Source organism: Rhagoletis zephyria, unplaced genomic scaffold (assembly GCF_001687245.7).
Source record: "Rhagoletis zephyria isolate East Lansing unplaced genomic scaffold, Rhagoletis_zephyria_1.1 Rzeph_scaffold_01703, whole genome shotgun sequence".
In the NCBI taxonomy this organism is placed as follows: domain Eukaryota; kingdom Metazoa; phylum Arthropoda; class Insecta; order Diptera; family Tephritidae; genus Rhagoletis; species Rhagoletis zephyria.
This window is the reverse complement of record NW_016158787.1, coordinates 22571-41150: the sequence shown is the minus strand read 5'-3', so window position 1 is coordinate 41150 and position 18580 is coordinate 22571. Positions and strand designations below refer to the sequence as shown.

General features: G+C 39.3%; 4 protein-coding genes across 5 annotated transcripts in view; 2 read left to right on the top strand and 2 right to left on the bottom strand.

Annotated features, from left to right (window-relative positions):
* The window catches only part of m-cup (ankyrin repeat protein mann-cup), a 5612-nt gene extending 4836 nt beyond the window's left edge, over window positions 1-776 (bottom strand). The window contains exon 1 of the mRNA XM_017618762.1: window positions 148-776. Within this exon, the coding sequence (XP_017474251.1) occupies window positions 148-362 (215 nt within the window). The 5' untranslated portion in view covers window positions 363-776. The remainder of the gene's footprint in view (window positions 1-147) is intronic.
* A 2588-nt stretch (window positions 777-3364) lies between these two features.
* BCAS2 (BCAS2 pre-mRNA processing factor) lies at window positions 3365-4494 on the bottom strand. Of its 2 annotated transcripts, XM_017618780.1 has the most exons (3): window positions 4261-4494; window positions 3565-4205; window positions 3365-3510 (listed from the first exon to the last, which is right to left on the bottom strand). In XM_017618780.1, exons 1-2 carry the CDS (start codon window positions 4333-4335, stop codon window positions 3609-3611), a joined length of 672 nt encoding a protein of 223 aa, XP_017474269.1. In that variant the 5' UTR covers window positions 4336-4494; the 3' UTR covers window positions 3365-3510; window positions 3565-3608. The 2 variants fall into 2 exon arrangements, with proteins under 2 accessions (XP_017474269.1, XP_017474268.1); XM_017618779.1 differs by having other exon boundaries at window positions 3365-4205.
* A 2404-nt stretch (window positions 4495-6898) lies between these two features.
* On the top strand, window positions 6899-8293 carry Smug (Single-strand-selective monofunctional uracil-DNA glycosylase). The gene is made up of 3 exons (XM_017618778.1): window positions 6899-7491; window positions 7582-7848; window positions 7908-8293. The coding sequence occupies exons 1-3, from the start codon at window positions 7078-7080 to the stop codon at window positions 8166-8168; spliced, it is 942 nt and encodes a 313-aa protein (XP_017474267.1). The 5' UTR covers window positions 6899-7077; the 3' UTR covers window positions 8169-8293.
* Window positions 8294-10257: 1964 nt separating this feature from the next.
* LOC108364899 (tRNA-specific adenosine deaminase 2) lies at window positions 10258-11811 on the top strand. The gene is made up of 4 exons (XM_017618777.1): window positions 10258-10299; window positions 10392-10515; window positions 10571-11117; window positions 11324-11811. The coding sequence occupies exon 3, from the start codon at window positions 10582-10584 to the stop codon at window positions 11080-11082; it is 501 nt and encodes a 166-aa protein (XP_017474266.1). The 5' UTR covers window positions 10258-10299; window positions 10392-10515; window positions 10571-10581; the 3' UTR covers window positions 11083-11117; window positions 11324-11811.
* The last annotated feature ends 6769 nt before the right edge of the window (window positions 11812-18580 follow it).

The following is an 18580-nucleotide window of genomic DNA, read 5'->3' as shown; positions in this document are numbered from 1 at the left end:
AAAAAAAAAAAAACGATTTCTATATACATAGCCCTGCAGATAACTTTTAACCTTGTTATTTTAAAATTGTCATGTTGTATCTTATTTTTTAACCCACATATGTAGATTAATCTTTTTTAAGTAAAATAATTACATTTCTTGGCTTACCTTTCTAATTCATCACATATCGTTTTGGATAAACTTGAATCTTCCTTGCACCGTTTACATTCCTCTATCAAGTCATAATTAAGTTTTGTAATTTTTCTCTGCATGCTGGGTACAATATACGAAAGCCATCCATTTTCTTTTCCCGTTTTACTAGCTTCAGTCTTTAATTTCTGTCCTGTAGTGTCATGTTCAGAACTAGCATTGGCACTGCTCATCACGGCGCTTTGTACCAGGCCTCCACTGGCCAGCAATTTCGATGCTTATGGTCTTTTTGCTGAGGGTCCTTTTCCTTTCCCACGCTTACTACGCCTTACGCCTTGGATATTGGTTATCTTTGCAAGCTAGTACGTGTAACACACGAAAAATTATTCCTTTTCAATTTAGTTGTGGTCACTTCACTAAAATTTCTGGTTGCTTCTAATCCATCCGCATATATTTTTATTGTTTTCGTATTTTCTAAATTAACATCTAATTTACTGTTATAGTGGTTGACGTTAGCAATATACTTGCTGATGTAAACTACTATGTGCTAAGAGTTTTATACTCGCTTCAATACTTTTAAATTTATATTATAAACAAAAGTTTTTAACTATTGGAAAAAATGTTTGTTTTTCTCGTCTCCCACCACCAGGGTTGCCACTTTAGTAAATTGTTACCAAATTGGTAGAAAAAATTTAAGTTGGTTAAAGATACATTTTTTCTCATTTTGGTAGATTTATGTTGAAGTATTTTGTGTATACAAATGCACATGTAAATGTATATATATGGATAAAAGGCGACCGTACGTGCTCCACTCAAAACTCATTTTACCAAATAACGTAGATAATCGTAGTTGTCTACGTTCTTTGTTCAAACTTCCTGTACGTATACTCATTTTGTTCTGTTGGTTTTCATCCAGTCTGTCGGATTTAGTCGGTTGATTTTTGAAATAAAAATTTCATATTTTTAAAGCTACATTTGTAGCTATATCTAATAATTTTTTTGGATCAATAATGTGTGTTTGGAGGATATTGTTTTTGAATGCGTCACCATGTGATATCACAAATAATTATGAGAAAAATAATTTATTCATTCCGATATAATTAATTTGTATTTTAAAAAGGGTTTTCTTATCCAAAACTAATCAATTGTATAAAATGCCAAATCTGAGGAAAATATACCAAGCAGGAAATAAATTGCCAAATGAACCACCAGTGGAAACTGTGGAAGTGATCAGGTGTTTCGAAAGTTGTAAGTTTTTGCAAATTTTATGTTCTCGTACTTCTGTGGATATTTTGCCTTTTTGAGAGCAAATGCTGCTAAATGTTAGAATTTTCGCTGCTGGATAATTTTGTTCCCTCAATACGAGTACACACCTATTATGCAAAGGAACTGGCAACACTATTTAGAGCTGCCAACGTCCTTAACTACTTTAATGACAGTATAACAAAGATGCCATATAACGCGAAAGGGATATATAAGTTGCGTTCCCTAACTGCCGTCCCTAAATTGGAGCGCTAAGCGTTGCGTTATCCATTGTCGACGAGTGTCAGCGCGCGCTATCCCCAAATCAACGCGTCGTAATTTTTGACGTTTTCTCAGATCCTCTCGTTTTTATTCTCGTTTCCTCTTTCACTTTTTTGTCCTTTCTCTTTCTTTCCGTCTTCCGCATCCAACTTCAACACGTAACGCCCTGTCAAAAATGAAAATTCCATTTGCTCGGCGTTAGCGCCGCGTTATTGTGGGATGCTTCATACAAATTGTATGGGCATGAGGATTTTTGACAGTTGTTTGGCGCTTGACGCGCCAATTTAGGGATGGCAGTAACTCGCAAGAAGTTGCAAGAATTTACAGGATTTTACCAGAAAGCAAAGAACGTAAATGTACATTTACGTTCTTTGGTTCCATTCTTTGGTTCCATAAATCAGATTTTATTTAATTTTTCGTTTGTACCAAGATCGTTATAAATTAAAAACACTGAAATGTGGAGAGCATGTTCAAGGAAATGCTTGATAATAGAAAATCTTTTCCTTATAATTCCGTAACCATTATGGGTTTTATATCAAAAATCATAATTTAGTCGTTATTCGGTGATTCTGATAAATTTGAAATTTTATTTGTATATAAGAATAATTGTATTAGCCGTAGGCTGTTTGTTAATAAATAAATAAATAAATATTTCTTCAATAATTTTCAATCGTTATTGTGTGATTTTTATTTTTTCTATATCATCTCTGATCGTTGTTTTGTGATTTTAATTTTTTTCGATCAGAAAAAAATCGTTATTTTGGATTTTTGTTTGTTTTAGTTCATTTTTAACCCTTATAATGGAGGCTGGGTTACTGATGTAAATCTTTTATAATATAAAAAATAAAATCTGAAAATAACGTTTATAAACGGAAAAAACTAAAAATCATAAAATAACGATTAAAAATTATCGGAAAAATATTAATAACGATTATTTTTAATCGAAAAATAACCTGAAATAACCATTATGAAATGATTTTAAAACAAAAGTCCTTCATAATGATAGTTTTCGGTCCCGGATTTTATGGCCGATTATGGATAGCAACGCAATTTCAAACCGCAGTTTGTTGCCGATTGGCAGCTCCACTGAAATGAAAATGCATAGAATAACATCTAGCGTGGTACTATCAATATGCGCGTTCCTTATCTCCCAGAAATAGTCAGAAAAAGTCCGAAGTAGTCAGATTTAGTCCAAAAAGCGTTCCTTAACTCGGAAATGACAGCAAAAATGAGAGAGCAACAGTCAGTGAGAGCGACTCTCATCAGTCCGAAGTAGTCAGATTTAGTCAGAAGAATTTTTTCTGGCAAAATCCTGAAAAGTGTCAAACTCAACTGAATTTAAATTAACGGAAATTAAAGAATACGCAAAAAGTGAGAATAATCTAAAAAGTAAAAGAAATGAATTGAAATTGGAAGGAGGCAAAAAATAATTGATATAGCAAGTGTTTATTGTGCTTGTGCTTGTGTGAATGTGTTTTGTACATACATTTCTGTTCTTATTTGACGTTAGTTTTGTTGTTGCCATTCTTTGGACTAAAAATTTGGTTTTTTGCGTTCCTTTACTTTTCCTGTTACTCTCTTTTAGTGAGCGCATTTTGCTTACGCTCTGGCATTTTGACACTTTTCAGATTTTAGTCCAAAAAGATAAGGAATGAACCTATTATGTACTGATTTAATTTTTGTTNACTGAAATGAAAATGCATAGAATAACATCTAGCGTGGTACTATCAATATGTACTGATTTAATTTTTGTAATTTTTACAAATAAACATATAAGCTTTAGTGGAACTCAAATTTTTCATCGCAACTTCTAAGTTTAGTGGAAAATACACCAACAGTGATGAAATTTATCAGGAACTTAAAAACATGGGGTTACATTTAATTCATAATTTTAAATAAAATTTAACTCACACTGATAATTACTTTAATCAATTGTTAAGTATTTGGTACTACTATTATGAATCTCCATTCGTTAAATAATTTTGCTTTTGGGCTTTTAATTTTAAGATTTCCTGGCGGGCTTTTTGCAATTGATCTTCTAATTCTACGCACTTTTGCTCTATTTCATAATTTTTAGATACCAAAAGTACCCAATTGGCCTCCAGAGTCTTAAGTTTCTCGCCAGCATGAGTTTGGGCTTGCTTTCGTTGCCAATTTATATCCTGTATATGTTTTTTTGATTCCTGCAACTGTGTCAGCGTTTTAGCCTGTAGAGCAGCTATCACTTCTAGGTATGCTTTCCATGATTCTATGCCGTAGTCAATCATAAGCTCGAGATTCATTGCACGAACCCATTGGTGTTCTAGTTGTGCCATGGAATTTTCTATAGATTCCTGCCAAGCGGTCACTTCAGACAGTTTGCCAGACGGTGGTGGAGGCAATTCATAGCGTTTCATGCTTAAAGTCTCCATAGGTTGACGATTTTGTATACGTTCAAACTCGCTTGCCATTAATTCAGTTTCGAATGCATTCGTGTTTAATGGTGGCAGATGTTCTAGATAGTTCTTAGTAGGCCTATATCGCCGACATTCTTCCTCCACCATAGCAAGAGCCTAATGAAGCACAATAAATTATACTTGTAAAATGTTTACGTTTTTATACTTATACCGATTCGCGAACTCCTGCGTCATCGTAGCCTTGGTCTATGTAAGGCAAAGCATCAACAGTTACTTCTCCTGCCATGATGAAAGTAAGCTACTGTGTAATTTTATTTTTAAATTACAAAACTTAAATGTATGAACAAAAAATTGTTTATCCACTAATAAAACAAAATTTTTGGAAGAATGCCGCTTGTTTATATTTACAGCTGTTGTCTGAATTCTTCTTCTTTTTTTCTTGTTCACAGTGGATGTATGAGGGAGTACCCTTTCCCTCTTTAGCTGAAATTAGTCAAGAACGCGGAACGTATACTTAAACGCAGTAAACTGGAGCCCTCAGTTACTACGTTTATACGTAAGCTATTTGCAAATACCTAACTCACTGTTTATCCGATGGTGAAAAATTCATTTTTAATATTGCCTGATTATAAAATAGCAATAATATGACCATCGAAAAAGAAAAAAAAGTTAAAAATGGCAACAACTACAGAAAAATTCTGCGGTGTTGAGTTTTCATTTACATGGCGCTTTGGTAAGACAGGTCGTGTCAGCTGACTCGGGTTTACGTACCGGTAGGTTTACGTTCTTGACTAATTTCAGCTTTTGTTTGGTCAAACTGCAGCAAATTCGGTGTTGTCATATACAAAAATTTTAAATTTTGCGCGTTATGTACATCTGAAGTTCTTATTTCGTGTTGGCAAAAGCCGTAGAAACCATAATAAACGTGCAACCCTGGGTCAAACTCGACATAACCACCTCCGAGCAAACTAAGCAGCCGCCATTTAATTTGGCAAACAAAAGTTTGTCTGCATAACACCGACCGTAGAGAGACAGAGGTGGCGCATTCAACAGCACCGCTACCAAAGAACGTAAATAACAAGGACAACTCGTTATAATTGTGGCGAAAGTGCGCAACAGGGGCGTGCCTTCTCTTTACATGGCGCTCTGGTAATCCGGCGTTTACATGAGACAATTTTGCCAAGACAATAGCAATACATTCACAGTTTTTCACTCACACAATGACAATTGTCTTCGTCACTGTCTTTGATTTTTCGAGACAGTAAATTGGAAAATTCTTTCACGTCTTGGTTAATTTGAGAAAAAGAGGCAAAGCGCAATCGCTAAAAATCACAGAATTATGAAAAAGTGGGTTGTGTTTGGATATTTTGAGTGGGCTTTAGTAGTCAGCCGCACCTTGTGTTTTAAGAAAACCAGGTGGAATTAACAAATGAAACTTGGTCAGGATGTTAAGGGAGGTATCCTCTAAAACATGTATGACTAAAAAATATAAACAATATCATTGTTTATAAGTTATTTGTTGTTAAAATTTCGTAAGTCGTTCCACTTGGTTTCCTTAACAAAAAGTGCATTTGTCACATATTTTCATATATATAAATGTACATAACACTGTACTTAATACTTTACACACTTTTATTTTATTTTATCTTGTATATAAATCACTTAAATTCAACTTTTGTCGACTTGTAAATTACATTGAATGGCACCCATATTTACAATAACACATGGTTGCAAACTGACACATAACATGTGTTGCCATATTGTACAAAATAATACATACAAAGAAGGCAATGTTTAAAAAGGATTACAGGGGAAATCAATACAAAAGAAAGTGAAAATTTACCGCTACTTTTATTCTGGGCATGTATTATTATCAATGAGGGTTTCCGGTCACGAACCCCTGTGCAAAAATATTGCCCATGACGTAGGCGGTGTTGGTCCGCCCGATTTGTTTGCTTTAAGTTCGGTCGAAGGCCGCTTACGCAGAAAGGTGTTCTCTGCAAAAGGTGTTCAGCTCCTTTTCTTCGCAAAACAGAAAGGAGAATTCTACTGCCTGAGGGTTATAATCCCTAAGTGCGGCCGAAGGCCGCCTACGCAGAAAGGTGTTCTCTGCAAAAGGTGTTCGGCCCCCTTTCTTTGGCAACACAGAAAGGAGAATTCTACTGCCTGAGGGTTATAATCCCTAAGTGCGGCCGAAGGCCGCCTACGCAGAAAGGTGTTCTATGCAAAAGGTGTTCGGCCCCTTTTCTTTGGCAACACAGAAAGGAGAATTCTACTGCCTGAGGGTTATAATCCCTAAGTGCGGCCGAAGGCCGCCTACGCAGAAAGGTGTTCTCTGCAAACGGTGCTCAGCTCCTTTTCTTCGCAAAACAGAAAGGAGAATTCTACTAAGTGAAAATTCCGAATTAAAAATCCGCTTTTATTATTTCAAATTCCAGTCTGGTTGCACCAAGTTGTATGTTATTTTGCTATCATATTCATCGTTTATATGAAAACTTTAACAATAAATTATATAAGAACTATAGGGTTGCTAGAAAAAAGGGGGATATTTTTGAAATCAGGGGGACCTATTCTACCAGCCCTTATCCCCCCTTTTTCTAGAATTTGCCGTCCGTCTACTAAAATTTTCCCGATATTTTAGTAAATAATATGAAATTCACGCCAAACGACAATTTGGACGCCTACGTTACACAATTTGACAACTAAATTAGGGTTTACACCGGACAATATTGTCAAGACAATTATGTCAAAATGACGTGTTTGTTGTAAATGCGCCGTAATACATATTCTCAATTGTCTTGTCTCAAATTGTCTTATGTAAACGCAGTGTAAGGCAGATCATGTCAGCTGACTCGATTTTACGTACCGGTAGGTTTACGTTCTTGACTAATTTCTGCTTTAATAACAAATGTCTGTTGTTGGCAACGCTTATTAAGGGCGCAAATAAAACAAACCTACTTCGCGGGCGAAGGACAAAATTAAGTTACATTTTACATTGAATAAAAGGAGTTTAATTGATTTTCCAAATATGTCACGGAGGAAGCTGCCGCAAGACAATATTCCAGCCCCAACATCTTTTAGTGGAGACTCAAAACTTACAATAAATGCATTGCAACAGTTTGCTGCCAGAAAGAAACGTTGTCTTGCATCGCAGCCGACGGAAGAGTGTTCAAAAGTGTTTACTGTGCCTCCAGAAACTACATTGCATTCCAAAAGCTCTGAGACAAAGCAATCAATTTGGAGTCGGTTTTACACACTTGAGTGTAAGTTAAATAACGATTTGCAAAACATTTTAAAACCACCTGGTATTACTCATGTCTACAATCCTGTGGAATATGCTTCGAGTATACATTGCGCCTACTTGGAAAAGTATTTGGATGGTCCGAAACGTGTTGTGTTTGTTGGTATGAATCCAGGGTCGAATGGGATGGGCCAAACTGGGGTAAAATTTAAATTTATTTTTCATTATTATTATTATTTAAATTAAATTTTGCCGCAAATAAAATTGTTGATATGCGTGCTTGTTTTTAAGGTGCCGTTTGGTAATATCTTGACTGTTCGTGATGAAATGGGCTTGACAGGTTCAGTTCAGCAACCTCCTTCGATACATGCAAAGCGGCCAGTATCAGGATTGGAGTGCAATATCGAAGAACCCAGTGGTGTACGAATTTGGAGTTTGTTTAAAAAGTTGGCGGGTGGATCATTAAATAATTTTGGTCGCCAATGTTTTGTACATAACTTTTGTCCGTTAATTTTTTACGATAGTGCCGGACGCAATATTACACCTAGTGAGTTAAAAGTAAGTTATTTAAATATTCTATCCACAAAAATTTATCAAACATGTTCGTTTAAATACAGGGTGATTATAAAGCAAAAATTGGAAAAGCATGTTTAGATGTACTGGACTTGGAATTAGACTTGTTAAAAACGGAAATTTTGGTGGTGATCGGATCGTACATGCACGACATGGTAAAACGTTCTCGCCATGCGAGTAGTTTGAAAATATGTAAGCTTCCTCATCCGAGCCCCCGTTCTTTGAATAATCATAATTGGCCCGAAAAGGCCGAGAAACTTCTTTACGAATTTGATCTCATAAAATATATCGGCGATGAAGTGTAGCATTTATGCTAGTTATTCGGGTCTTTTGCTAAATCACACATTGTCCAATTTTTGGCATGCCTGTTGAAAAGAAATCTATGAATCCGAATTGCACCAATGTTTATCGGACTCAATAATGACAATAACAAAAATTTCACAAAATAGGCTACGATGGATCAAGGCGAATTAATATAAGGTGATAGTAGGAGTACAAAAACAAAAATTTACATGTATTTTGTTTTTGCTTTGGCGGCATGAACTGTCAAAATCTGTAAGAGTGTGTGTAGAAATTCAAACAAAATTTTTCATTTTGATATCAGAAGCCGTGCGGCGAAACACATATACAAAATCAGCTGAGCTAGTAACACCACCTTATATAAATTCGCCTTGCGATGGATTTAGCAATATTCCCTAATATATACATATTTAATAATATATATATTTTTTGTTACAGTCGCTTTCATACAATTTCTAATTTAATTTAATGTTTGGGCTATTTATTTCTTCACAAATAATTAAATTCCATACTTACGTTCATTGTTTTCCTGAATCGGATGTTACAGTTTTCCGAAACTTGAATTGAGATTCGACTCTAATTAAACTATATTTTTCATTTTTATTTAATTTTTCCTTTAAAATTTCCATGTTTCATCAATAAACAAATTAATAAAAAAAAATGAAAAAGTTGAAAGTGGTTTTGTTGTAACAGTATGAAAATTCCTTAATGAGTTTAAAATTAAATGTGACTTAAATGAGAAGTAATAGAATGATTAAAGTGAAAAAGTATTTACTTAAATGTTTTCGTGAAATTGGCTGTTATTGCTCGTAACATAGAACGTATGTATGTATGTATACGTAAGTTTATTTTAAATCATAGAAATGTACTTTTTTATGAGAAAATGTCCTGTACCTGTGGACAATGTTAGTAGATAAATGAATTTTAAGTTTTAGTTTTTTTGTTTGATAAACTGTGTTTATTTGTAATTTTTTTTAATAAAGTTTTTACTTGGTGACATTCCCAATTCTTTGGATATTATTATTGTTGTCCATTTTGTTTTTGCTTTTTAAGCTGATGCCAGATAAAACGCTTGATTCGCTTTGCGTGCCACATAGCTCCCATCATCATGCTTTGAAATTTATTCATCAAGTTAAATTGGGAACGTTGCCTTCCGCAATTCAAAGCTATACAACATTTTTGTGCATATCATCCATAGTATTTTTGCGCATAACCCACCAAATTTGCAAACACGTGCATAGTGCAAACCGTATTAATTAATAAGCTAGTGTTCGGAAATTTCAAAAATTTTTTTTCAAATAAAAGTTTAATCCTTTGATTACACGTGTATGTTAGAGTTTCTGGATTCGGGTTATGCGTTTGGACACAAAAAAAAAATCATTGTACAAATAACTAAACCGGCCCCAAGTTTCTCGATCAGGGGTGGCAAAGATTCTTTCTTGCTTGTTTATATAAAGCAGTGGATAAAAATATACGTATATGAGAAAGGAAAATTTATCTGTTTAAATGAACGCCACTAATATTTCCTGCAAACACACATCGATTTACATGTATTATCTCGCCTCCGACACAGAATTGTTTTCGTACAAAATTACGCAAAAAAGCTTACTCGTTCGCTTTTAGGCATGCCATTGTTACGAATTTCGAAAATACGATTCGGACCGCTGCATACTATTTCTACGATTCGTAGCAAAATCCGAATACGAAAGAGTCTATTTCTATTATACCTATATTATCTATCTTATATATATTATCTATTTTCGTCAATGTCTGGCCGGACAGTCTGAAAAGACAAGTGTATCGAGGCTCATTAAGGTGTTGTTAAACACCACCGTGTGTTTCGAACACATGAACCAAAAATTTCTTTCGTTCATGTTTCGAACAGCTGGCTTACACTATTGTGAATTGCAATGCAAAGGTGTTTTTTAGGAAAGTGAAATTTGATAGTCGAAAATTAGAACTGTAAAACTATCGATAGTCATCCCATTCGATGTTTTCGATAGTTTGCATTCAAACTTTCTTCAGGTTTATTCAATGAATTTTTCCCTACTTGACCTTCAACTGACCACGAACCTGGTGGAGACTAACGGACTTCGGATTCGCATTCAGCGTTTCAAATAACATAGGGATATATAGGTTTGCTTTATTATCCATAAGCTGTTTTTTTTTGTAAACCTGTGTAATTAACCATCCCTATTTAATTGTAAGCACAATTTAATTTTTTTTAGCGTTTTGCGCGCTTTTGCCACCACTTGTCTGTTTTTCAGCGCTCGTTAATATATCCATCGGCGCGTAATATCGATATTTTCGATGGTTTTTGGACATCTGCACCGCAACTTCGCAGATTTTTCTGTAAGTTTTGTGCATGAATATTTCATAAACCTTTACTAAAATGTTTTATTTTTAGTTTAATACATAATGGAGCACTTCATGGACGAAGCATTCGCGGAGGCCAGGAGAGTGTTAGCAGCTGGAGAAGTACCGGTGGGTTGCATCTTCATCTACCATGCGCATGGTATGGACAAAGTGATTGCACGATCTGGAAATGATGTGAATGCTACCAAAAATGCTACCCGGCATGCAGAGTTTCTTTGCATAGACCAAACGTTAGAGTACTGCAGGCAAAATGGATTGCTATATCGGGACGTATTTCCTAAAATCAGTGTTATAGTCACTGTAGAGCCTTGTATTATGTGCTCAGCCGCACTACATGATTTAGGTGTCAAGGAGGTTATATATGGTTGTGCTAATGATCGTTTTGGTGGCAAAACTTTAGTTGATGTGCCATTTGTCACGAACAATATTATTATCAAACCGGAAGTAAAAGGCGGGATTTGTGCTGATGAAGCAATGGCATTACTTAAAGAATTCTACAAGGGCGAAAATCCATCTGCACCAATTGCTAAAACTAAAAGATGAGCGGAAATAGGAAATCTATGAAGAGTATGATATTAGCCGTCATCGATTCGCCAACAGTTAGCAAGTGGCGAAACGAACAAACTCAATGAGGTACAACCAAACTCGCTTTCGTCTATCCATGCTAGCTTTGTTGTTGCTTTTGCATGTGATAGCACGGATAGACGATAGCGAGTTTGGTTGTACCTCATTGAGTTCGTTCGTTTCGCCACTTGCTAACTGTGGGCGAATCGATTACGGCTTATGTATTGTGGTGCTTGTCCGAGGATCGAAAACAGAATCGAATATGATAAATACATATGTATGCATGGATGCCTATTCGGGACATTGCTGAACCCATCGTAGAACAGTACCGGTTGGACTGAACAGTACTTATACAGTGGAGAAAAAAGTATAGCCGCACCACATATTGACAACTTTCAGTTTTTTTGGTATTTTGTTGTTATTTACTTTTAGTTATTTTCATTTCATTTATTAATCAAATCATTAGCATAATAAGATCAAAAGAAAGATCATTTATAGCGCAACTAAAATAAAGGGTTGGGTCCCGAAATGTATCTGTTAGTTCGAGGCTTGAACAAAAAACTGGTGGGGCGTGACATCGCTTACCTTTCCAGCTTGAAAGAGCAAATACCAAAGAATTCAATGACCTGAGTCTCTTTCTCCTTCGACTCCAGGGCTCCTCAGGCGAACCTCTTCAAAATAGGGAAAAAGTCAAAAGCCGCCTACGCAGATAGATATCACCCGATGCCATCTGGGGGGCTACTCTGTAATGCGATGCGAAAGGCAAATACGTGGCGGTTGTCTATCGCATCGCATTTCTATTTTGAGTATGCAGCTTTGTAGCTTATGCAATTCTATTATAATAGGCTGACTTCCGAAACGTCGATTGCTTTGCATTCGTACAAAGCAAGGCACATTAAACAGGTAGTATCAGTAGAGCAAAAACAACATTTGCGTGTATTTTGTTGTTGCTTCTGGTATCGAAAGTGTCAACAACTGTTCTGAATTTTTTCTTCTAAATCAAAGCGTGCCATGTGAAATACAAAAAATTATAAAAAATAAAAAATTGAAATTGGAAAAAATAAAAATTGATGCAACTTTCTTTCCTAGTAAATTTGTTTGCTTCTCGAAGCATTGATCCATCCTTTGCAAGGCCCAGTAATCAGCGGTCGTGCTGCCGAGTTGGGCGAACGTTCCAAAAGCTGCTATTCAATCGCTTGTTTTGTATGGAAAAAGGTTTCACAAGCAAATGGATTTTAACAACTTATAATTTTCGTGAGAAAAAATTCAAAATATTTGACATTTTCGAGACCAAATAATTTGAAAATAAATCAAATCGGCTGCTCTACTGATACTACCTGTTCAATGTACCTTGGTACAAAGTATAATGTTCCATAATGCCGCACTACAAAATATTGACAATGTATACTGTTCCAAAACGCATCCGAAAAGTTATCGAAACGCATCGCTAGAGCAATCATTGCATCAGAAACAAAGTTGATGCTTCGTTTGTTATTGGTTCAGTGCAAGTTTCAAATGTTACAGTTTTCTTCCATATAAAAATAAATTGAATTTATTCGTTATATGCAGGCTAAACTCCATGTAATTCAACAAAAAAAAATACTAAAATGTTATCGGTAATTTTTAGTTCTTTGGTGCATCATTTATAAAAAAGTTACTTGCTTTATTTCTTTCCGTTTATATTCAATGAAAGGAAAATTTGCCAAGTACTAAACATACACAAAAACACGATAAGCCCAAAATAATACGAAATCTTTTAATCAACATGAAATCTTCCTTGCTTTAAAAACGCATAGTTTTGTATTAAAAATTTCGCAAAATACTTGAAGAAAATGGCTACAAGCAACTTTTCCCCCTTTAAAATTTGTAAAAATTAACTTAGCTGCTTTTCATTCTAAGCACACTTTGTTTAGCGTATTTTAAATTGAAAATATATAAAAAAGAACTTACTAATTACTAAAGAATAAAGTGGAAAGAACACTAAGCAAAGCTATTGGAGCGCTCCATATTCAGCAGTGAGCAATCCAACGCAGAATCACTCTTGCCAACAAGTGCTAATTTGGACTGAGTAGGCAATTCAGGAGTAAAGTCCTCTCTCGACGTATGAAAACCGCACTCTATAAGTCACTTATCATGCCCGTACTGGTATATGGCGCAGAAGCATGGACAATGACAACATCCGATGAGGCGGCTCTTGGAGTATTCGAGAGAAAGATTTTTCGGAAGATTTTCGGGCCTTTACGCGTTGGCGACGGCGAGTACCGCAGACGACGGATCGATGAGCTCTATGAGCTTTACAACGATATGGACGTAGTGCAGCGCATTAAAATACAGCAGCTCCTGTTGCTCAAACAGAGCAGCCTCCACGGCTAACCACAGTCCGCCCGAGCAGCCTCACACACTCACACAGCAGCCTCACACAGTCACCACAACACAACAACATAATAACACCACACACCGTACCACAGCCACTACAGACCACATAACACACACAACCGCACCACCACCCACACGCCGCCGCCAACAACTCCTGGTTCCCCCTACAATCTGCACGGTATGTCAGACCAGGATATTCCGTAATGTGACATCAGTCAAGTGCAACACTTGCCTTGGCTGGTGCCACTTTAGGGCATGCTCAGGTCTGCGTACCACGCGAGATTGGACTGGGAACTTCGAGGGCCCGTGTTGCGCTGATCGGTCGCAGACCCCAATTGCGACGCCCCCCGCCACCACCACAGGGCGGCAATCACCACAGCAGCGCACACAGCCAACGGCGGCAAGAACATACACTTCACTTACACCCCACATAACGACACGTCTCCCGAACCACATGAAGCTCCTTCAATTTAACTGCAACGGGCTACAGAGCAAGATTGAGGAGATAACCGTCTTCATGTGTCGGCATGGTATATTGATAGCTGCGGTCCAAGAGACGAAGTTGCACAGCAATTCAACTTTGTTGAATTGCGCCGGGTACAACGTGCACCGTCGAGATCGCGAGCGAGATAATGGTGGTGGCTTAGCGTTCATCACGCACCACACCGTGCAGTATCGTCTTATCGAAGCAGACATCGACCGCAGGGATACCACCCTAGAATGTCAGGGCATCGCTATCCGGTCAGGCGATGTCGAGCTCGAAATATTTAACATATACATACCCCCTGTCACCTGCTGCCCGGCAGGATATCACCCTGATATAGGTGCGCTCCTCAGAGGTGAAAACCGTATGGTAGTAGGTGACTTTAATGCGCACCACGATCTTTGGCACTCAAGCCTGTCAAACGATCGTAGGGGAACAGACTTGGCTGAGCAGATAGACGATTCGACATTCTGCACAATGAACGACGACGCACCCACCAGGATTATGGGTAACTGCAGTAGCTCGCCAGACATCACAATAGTCAGCGCTGGTCTGATAAACAGCATAACGTGGCGACCTATGCTGACTCTAGCATCAGACCATCTACCCATAGTCATCTCGATTGATAAACCAACCGACTTTGCCTCCGCCAAACACCGGACCTATATCAACTTTTCTAAAGCTGATTGGAAAGGTTACGCGGAGTTTACCGAAAACACCTTCACAGCGCTCCCCACACCAACCGACGTCCATCTCGGTGAACGTAAGTTCCGCAGGGCTATCACTGCTGCTGCAGCTCGCTTCATACCGGCAGGATGTATATCGGACCCACGTCCAAACTTCCCTGCCGAAGCGGCTGTTCTAGCCAATGAGCGTGATAGCCTTCGTCAGGCCGATCCCGGAGATCCCCGTATCAGGGATCTCAACGCGGAGATTCGGCAACTAGTAAACGTACATAAGCGGAAGAAGTGGGAGGAGCATCTGAAGACCTGTAACTTCACCTCTGGTGTGAGCAAGCTTTGGTCAACCGTGAGGTCATTGTCTAATCCGACGAAGCACGACGACAGAGTCGAAATTTCCTTCGGCGACCATGCCTCGTCGGACCCGGAGCGATGCGCGAGCTATTTTAGCCGGCAGTTCATACTGCATCCTCCGGTGGACAAAGCCAAGCGTCGAGTGACCAGAAGGCTGCACAAACTGCCAACAACCTGTGCCCCCCTTGCTTTCACTTGCGGTGAAGTTCAGGTGGCCATCGGGAAGGCGAAAGCCTCCAAAGCCATGGGTCCCGACGGAATATGCATGCTGATGCTGAAAAATTTGGGTCCTGCGGGGGTAGCGTACCTAACGGAGGTCCTCAACTTGTCAATGGCCACTCTCATCATCCCAGACATCTGGAAGGTGGGGAGAGTGGTCCCACTGCTCAAACCGGGGAAACCTGCCAACAAAGGAGATTCGTATCGTCCGATTACACTCCTTTCCCCGGTAGCGAAGACACTCGAGGCCTTGCTACTCCCGTACTTCACAAACCACCTGACCCCAGCGAAGCATCAGCATGGTTTCCGTAAAGTGCACAGTACAACAACAGCACTTAACGCCATAAACACTCAGATAACTCGTGGCCTTAACCGTAACCGTCCCTGTGAGAGAACGATTCTAGTAGCGTTGGACTTGTCAAAGGCGTTTGACACCGTCTGCCATTCCACGCTACTAGAAGATATAGAGGCCTCCTCTCTCCCACAGAGGCTCAAACGGTGGTCGGCAAATTATCTGAGTGGTCGACATTCGTCGGTAATGTTTAGAGACAAAACGAGTAAGCAGCGAAAAATAAAACAGGGGGTTCCTCAGGGTGGTGTCCTTTCCCCGCTACTGTTTAACTTTTACATTTCAAAGCTCCCTCAACCACCAGAGGGAGTCTCGATTGTCTCTTATGCCGACGATTGCTCGATCATGGCGACTGGGAATGGAATTGATGACCTGTGTTCGAAAGTAAACGGCTATCTCTCCGAACTTTCTCGCTTCTTCACTGCAAAGTGTCTAGCCCTCTCCCCTACGAAATCCTCCGCGACCCTGTTCACAACCTGGACGAAGGAGGTCAGGCTACCGCTGGGGATTCACGTCGATGACACACCAATTCCGACGGTGAATAACCCCAAAATACTCGGAGTAACATTCGACAGCCTGCTCTCCTTCTCTGCGCACTCAACCGCTATTGTCAATAAAGTACAGAGCCGCAACAAGGTCCTCAAGTCGCTAGCCGGCAGTACTTGGGGCAAAGACAAAGAAACGTTGCTGGCAACATACAAGGCAATAGGCCGGCCGGTTTTGAACTACGCAGCGCCAGTGTGGTCGCCAGGGACTAGTAGGACGCAGTGGACGAAGCTACAGACTGTACAGAACACCGCACTCAGGACAGCGACAGGATGCCTCCTGATGTCGCCTGAACACCACCTGCACGGCGAGGCGCAAATGCTCCCTGTAAAGGAGCACAATATAATGCTCTGCAAGCAGTTCCTGATCGGGAGCCACAGAAGTGGCCACCCAAGCAGACAGCTGCTTGCAGAGGAGCCCTCGCCTAGGCACGTCAGGAGGCATCTATATGAACTGACGGACGAAGTCCAGAGGTTCATTAAGCAACCTCTGGACCCGACAGCTTACAGACAGGCCCTGAACGGCATTCACAGGGACTCAGTCTCGAGTTATGTAGACTCTAGACCTGTGAATGCCGTTCTAGGCATACCAACCCCGGACATAGACGAGACAGAGCTTCATCTGCCTCGGGAGACACGCACTACACTCGCACAACTTCGCTCCGGCTACTGCAGCAGGTTGAACTCCTACTTGAGTAGGTTGAATGAGGATGTGCCGAATGAGTGTCCGGCATGCGGAGAGACCCCACATGACTCGAAACATCTCTTCGCATGCCCGGAAAACCCGACAACCCTAACGGCCTTGTCCCTGTGGATAAACCCCACAGAAGCTGCACGCTTCCTAGGGTTGCCGTTAGTGGAACTTGACGACAACGACTGAGATACCAACCATCCTGGGCGGAGTTGTTGTAGCCGCTACAACAACAACAACAACAACAACAGCGGCTCCGTTGGCTTGGTCATGTCGTTCGAATGGATACCGACGCTCCAGCTCTGAAAGTATTCAATTTACTTGCCGATTTGGCTCATATTTAGAACATACCTTAGCCAATCGAAAATAAATATTGCGACTAAGAATGTACACGATAGATGGCATTGTGGACGATATATTCCCAAAATTCTTATACACTGGGATAGTGCCCTGATATGTCTACTCTATATTCAGGGCTATCACAGAATCCATCATAGTCCAATTTTTCGTGAAATCTTCGAAAATGCTATCACTGAATCCGAATAGACACGAACGTAGCGTATACTTTCAATACACACGTTCGTAGCAATTCGGATTCAGTGATCCCATTTACGTAGTTTTCACGAAAAATTGGACTACGATGGTTTCTGTGATAGCCCCCTGTTTGTATGTGCCAGGTTGCAGCCTAAACGTGCGGTTGCAATACGTACTGATTTTATCAGTACAGTACAGAGTTTTCTTCTCTCGTACTGATTTTATTCATTTCCTCAATGAATGTCCTGATTTTTCAAAATTTGTACTGATTTGTACTGAATTTTCAATTCTGGGCCTACAAATTTGTGCTCGGTAACTCGGTATTCGGTAATTTTTACCCATGTATTTTGTTTGTGGAATATTATTTCACACAACCAAAATACTCTCGGATTTTTAAGGCTTTTACATAACGTTGGAACTTGCCTAAACTGTACTGTAAAAAGTAAGAAAAAAATAATTTAATTATAGTTGATGTTTCAGATAATGTTTGATATGCGCACGAAATTAACATATTTAACAAGAAAGCAAAGTACTTCTCCACCTTGTCTTTCCATCTCAGTGGTCGCCTTCCTCTTCCTCTGGTACCACCAGTGGGTTCCGAGTTGAATACTTTCAGAGCTGGAGCGTCGGTGTCCATTCGAACGACATGACCAAGCCAACGGAGCCGCTGTATTTTAATTCGCTGCACTATGTCCATGTCGTTGTAAAGCTTCCGCAACGAATACTCCAAGACCCGCCTCATCGGATGTTGCCATTGTCCATGCTTCTGCGTCATATACGAGCATGACGAGTGATTTATAGAGTGTGGTTTTCGTACGTGCAGAGAGGACTTTACTCCTGAATTGCCTCAGTCCAAATTAGCTCTTGTTGGCAAGAGTGATTCTGCGTTGGATTTCCATGCTGACATTATTATCGGTGCTATTATAATGCTGGTCCCCAATTAAACGAAATTCTGTACTTTCTCGAAATTATAACTGACAACAGTGACGTGGGTGCCAAGGCGCGAATGTGCTGACTGTTTGTTTGATGACAGGAGATACTTCGTCTTGTCCTCGTTTACCACCAGACCCATTCGCTTTGCTTCCCTATCCAACTTGGAAAAGGCAGAACAGACTTTGCGGTTTTTGTTACCGATGATATCAATGTCATCGGCATAAGCCAGCAACTGCATGCTCTTGTAGTAAATGGTTCCTGAGCGGTTCAGTTCTGCAGCTCTTATTATCTTCTCCAACATCAGATTAAAGA

What these genes read in the sequence shown, in the direction of transcription:
- LOC108364899 (XM_017618777.1), top strand. Translation starts at nt 10,582, where the DNA reads ATGGAGCACTTCATGGACGAAGCATTCGCGGAGGCCAGGAGAGTGTTA.
- BCAS2 (XM_017618779.1), bottom strand. Translation starts at nt 4,335, where the DNA reads ATGGCAGGAGAAGTAACTGTTGATGCTTTGCCTTACATAGACCAAGGC. An exon ending in ACGCAGGAGTTCGCGAATCG is followed by an intron (nt 4,206 to 4,260) that starts GTATAAGTATAA and finishes GTGCTTCATTAG; the next exon opens with GCTCTTGCTATGGTGGAGGA.
- Smug (XM_017618778.1), top strand. Translation starts at nt 7,078, where the DNA reads ATGTCACGGAGGAAGCTGCCGCAAGACAATATTCCAGCCCCAACATCT. An exon ending in ATGGGATGGGCCAAACTGGG is followed by an intron (nt 7,492 to 7,581) that starts GTAAAATTTAAA and finishes CTTGTTTTTAAG; the next exon opens with GTGCCGTTTGGTAATATCTT. An exon ending in TTACACCTAGTGAGTTAAAA is followed by an intron (nt 7,849 to 7,907) that starts GTAAGTTATTTA and finishes GTTTAAATACAG; the next exon opens with GGTGATTATAAAGCAAAAAT.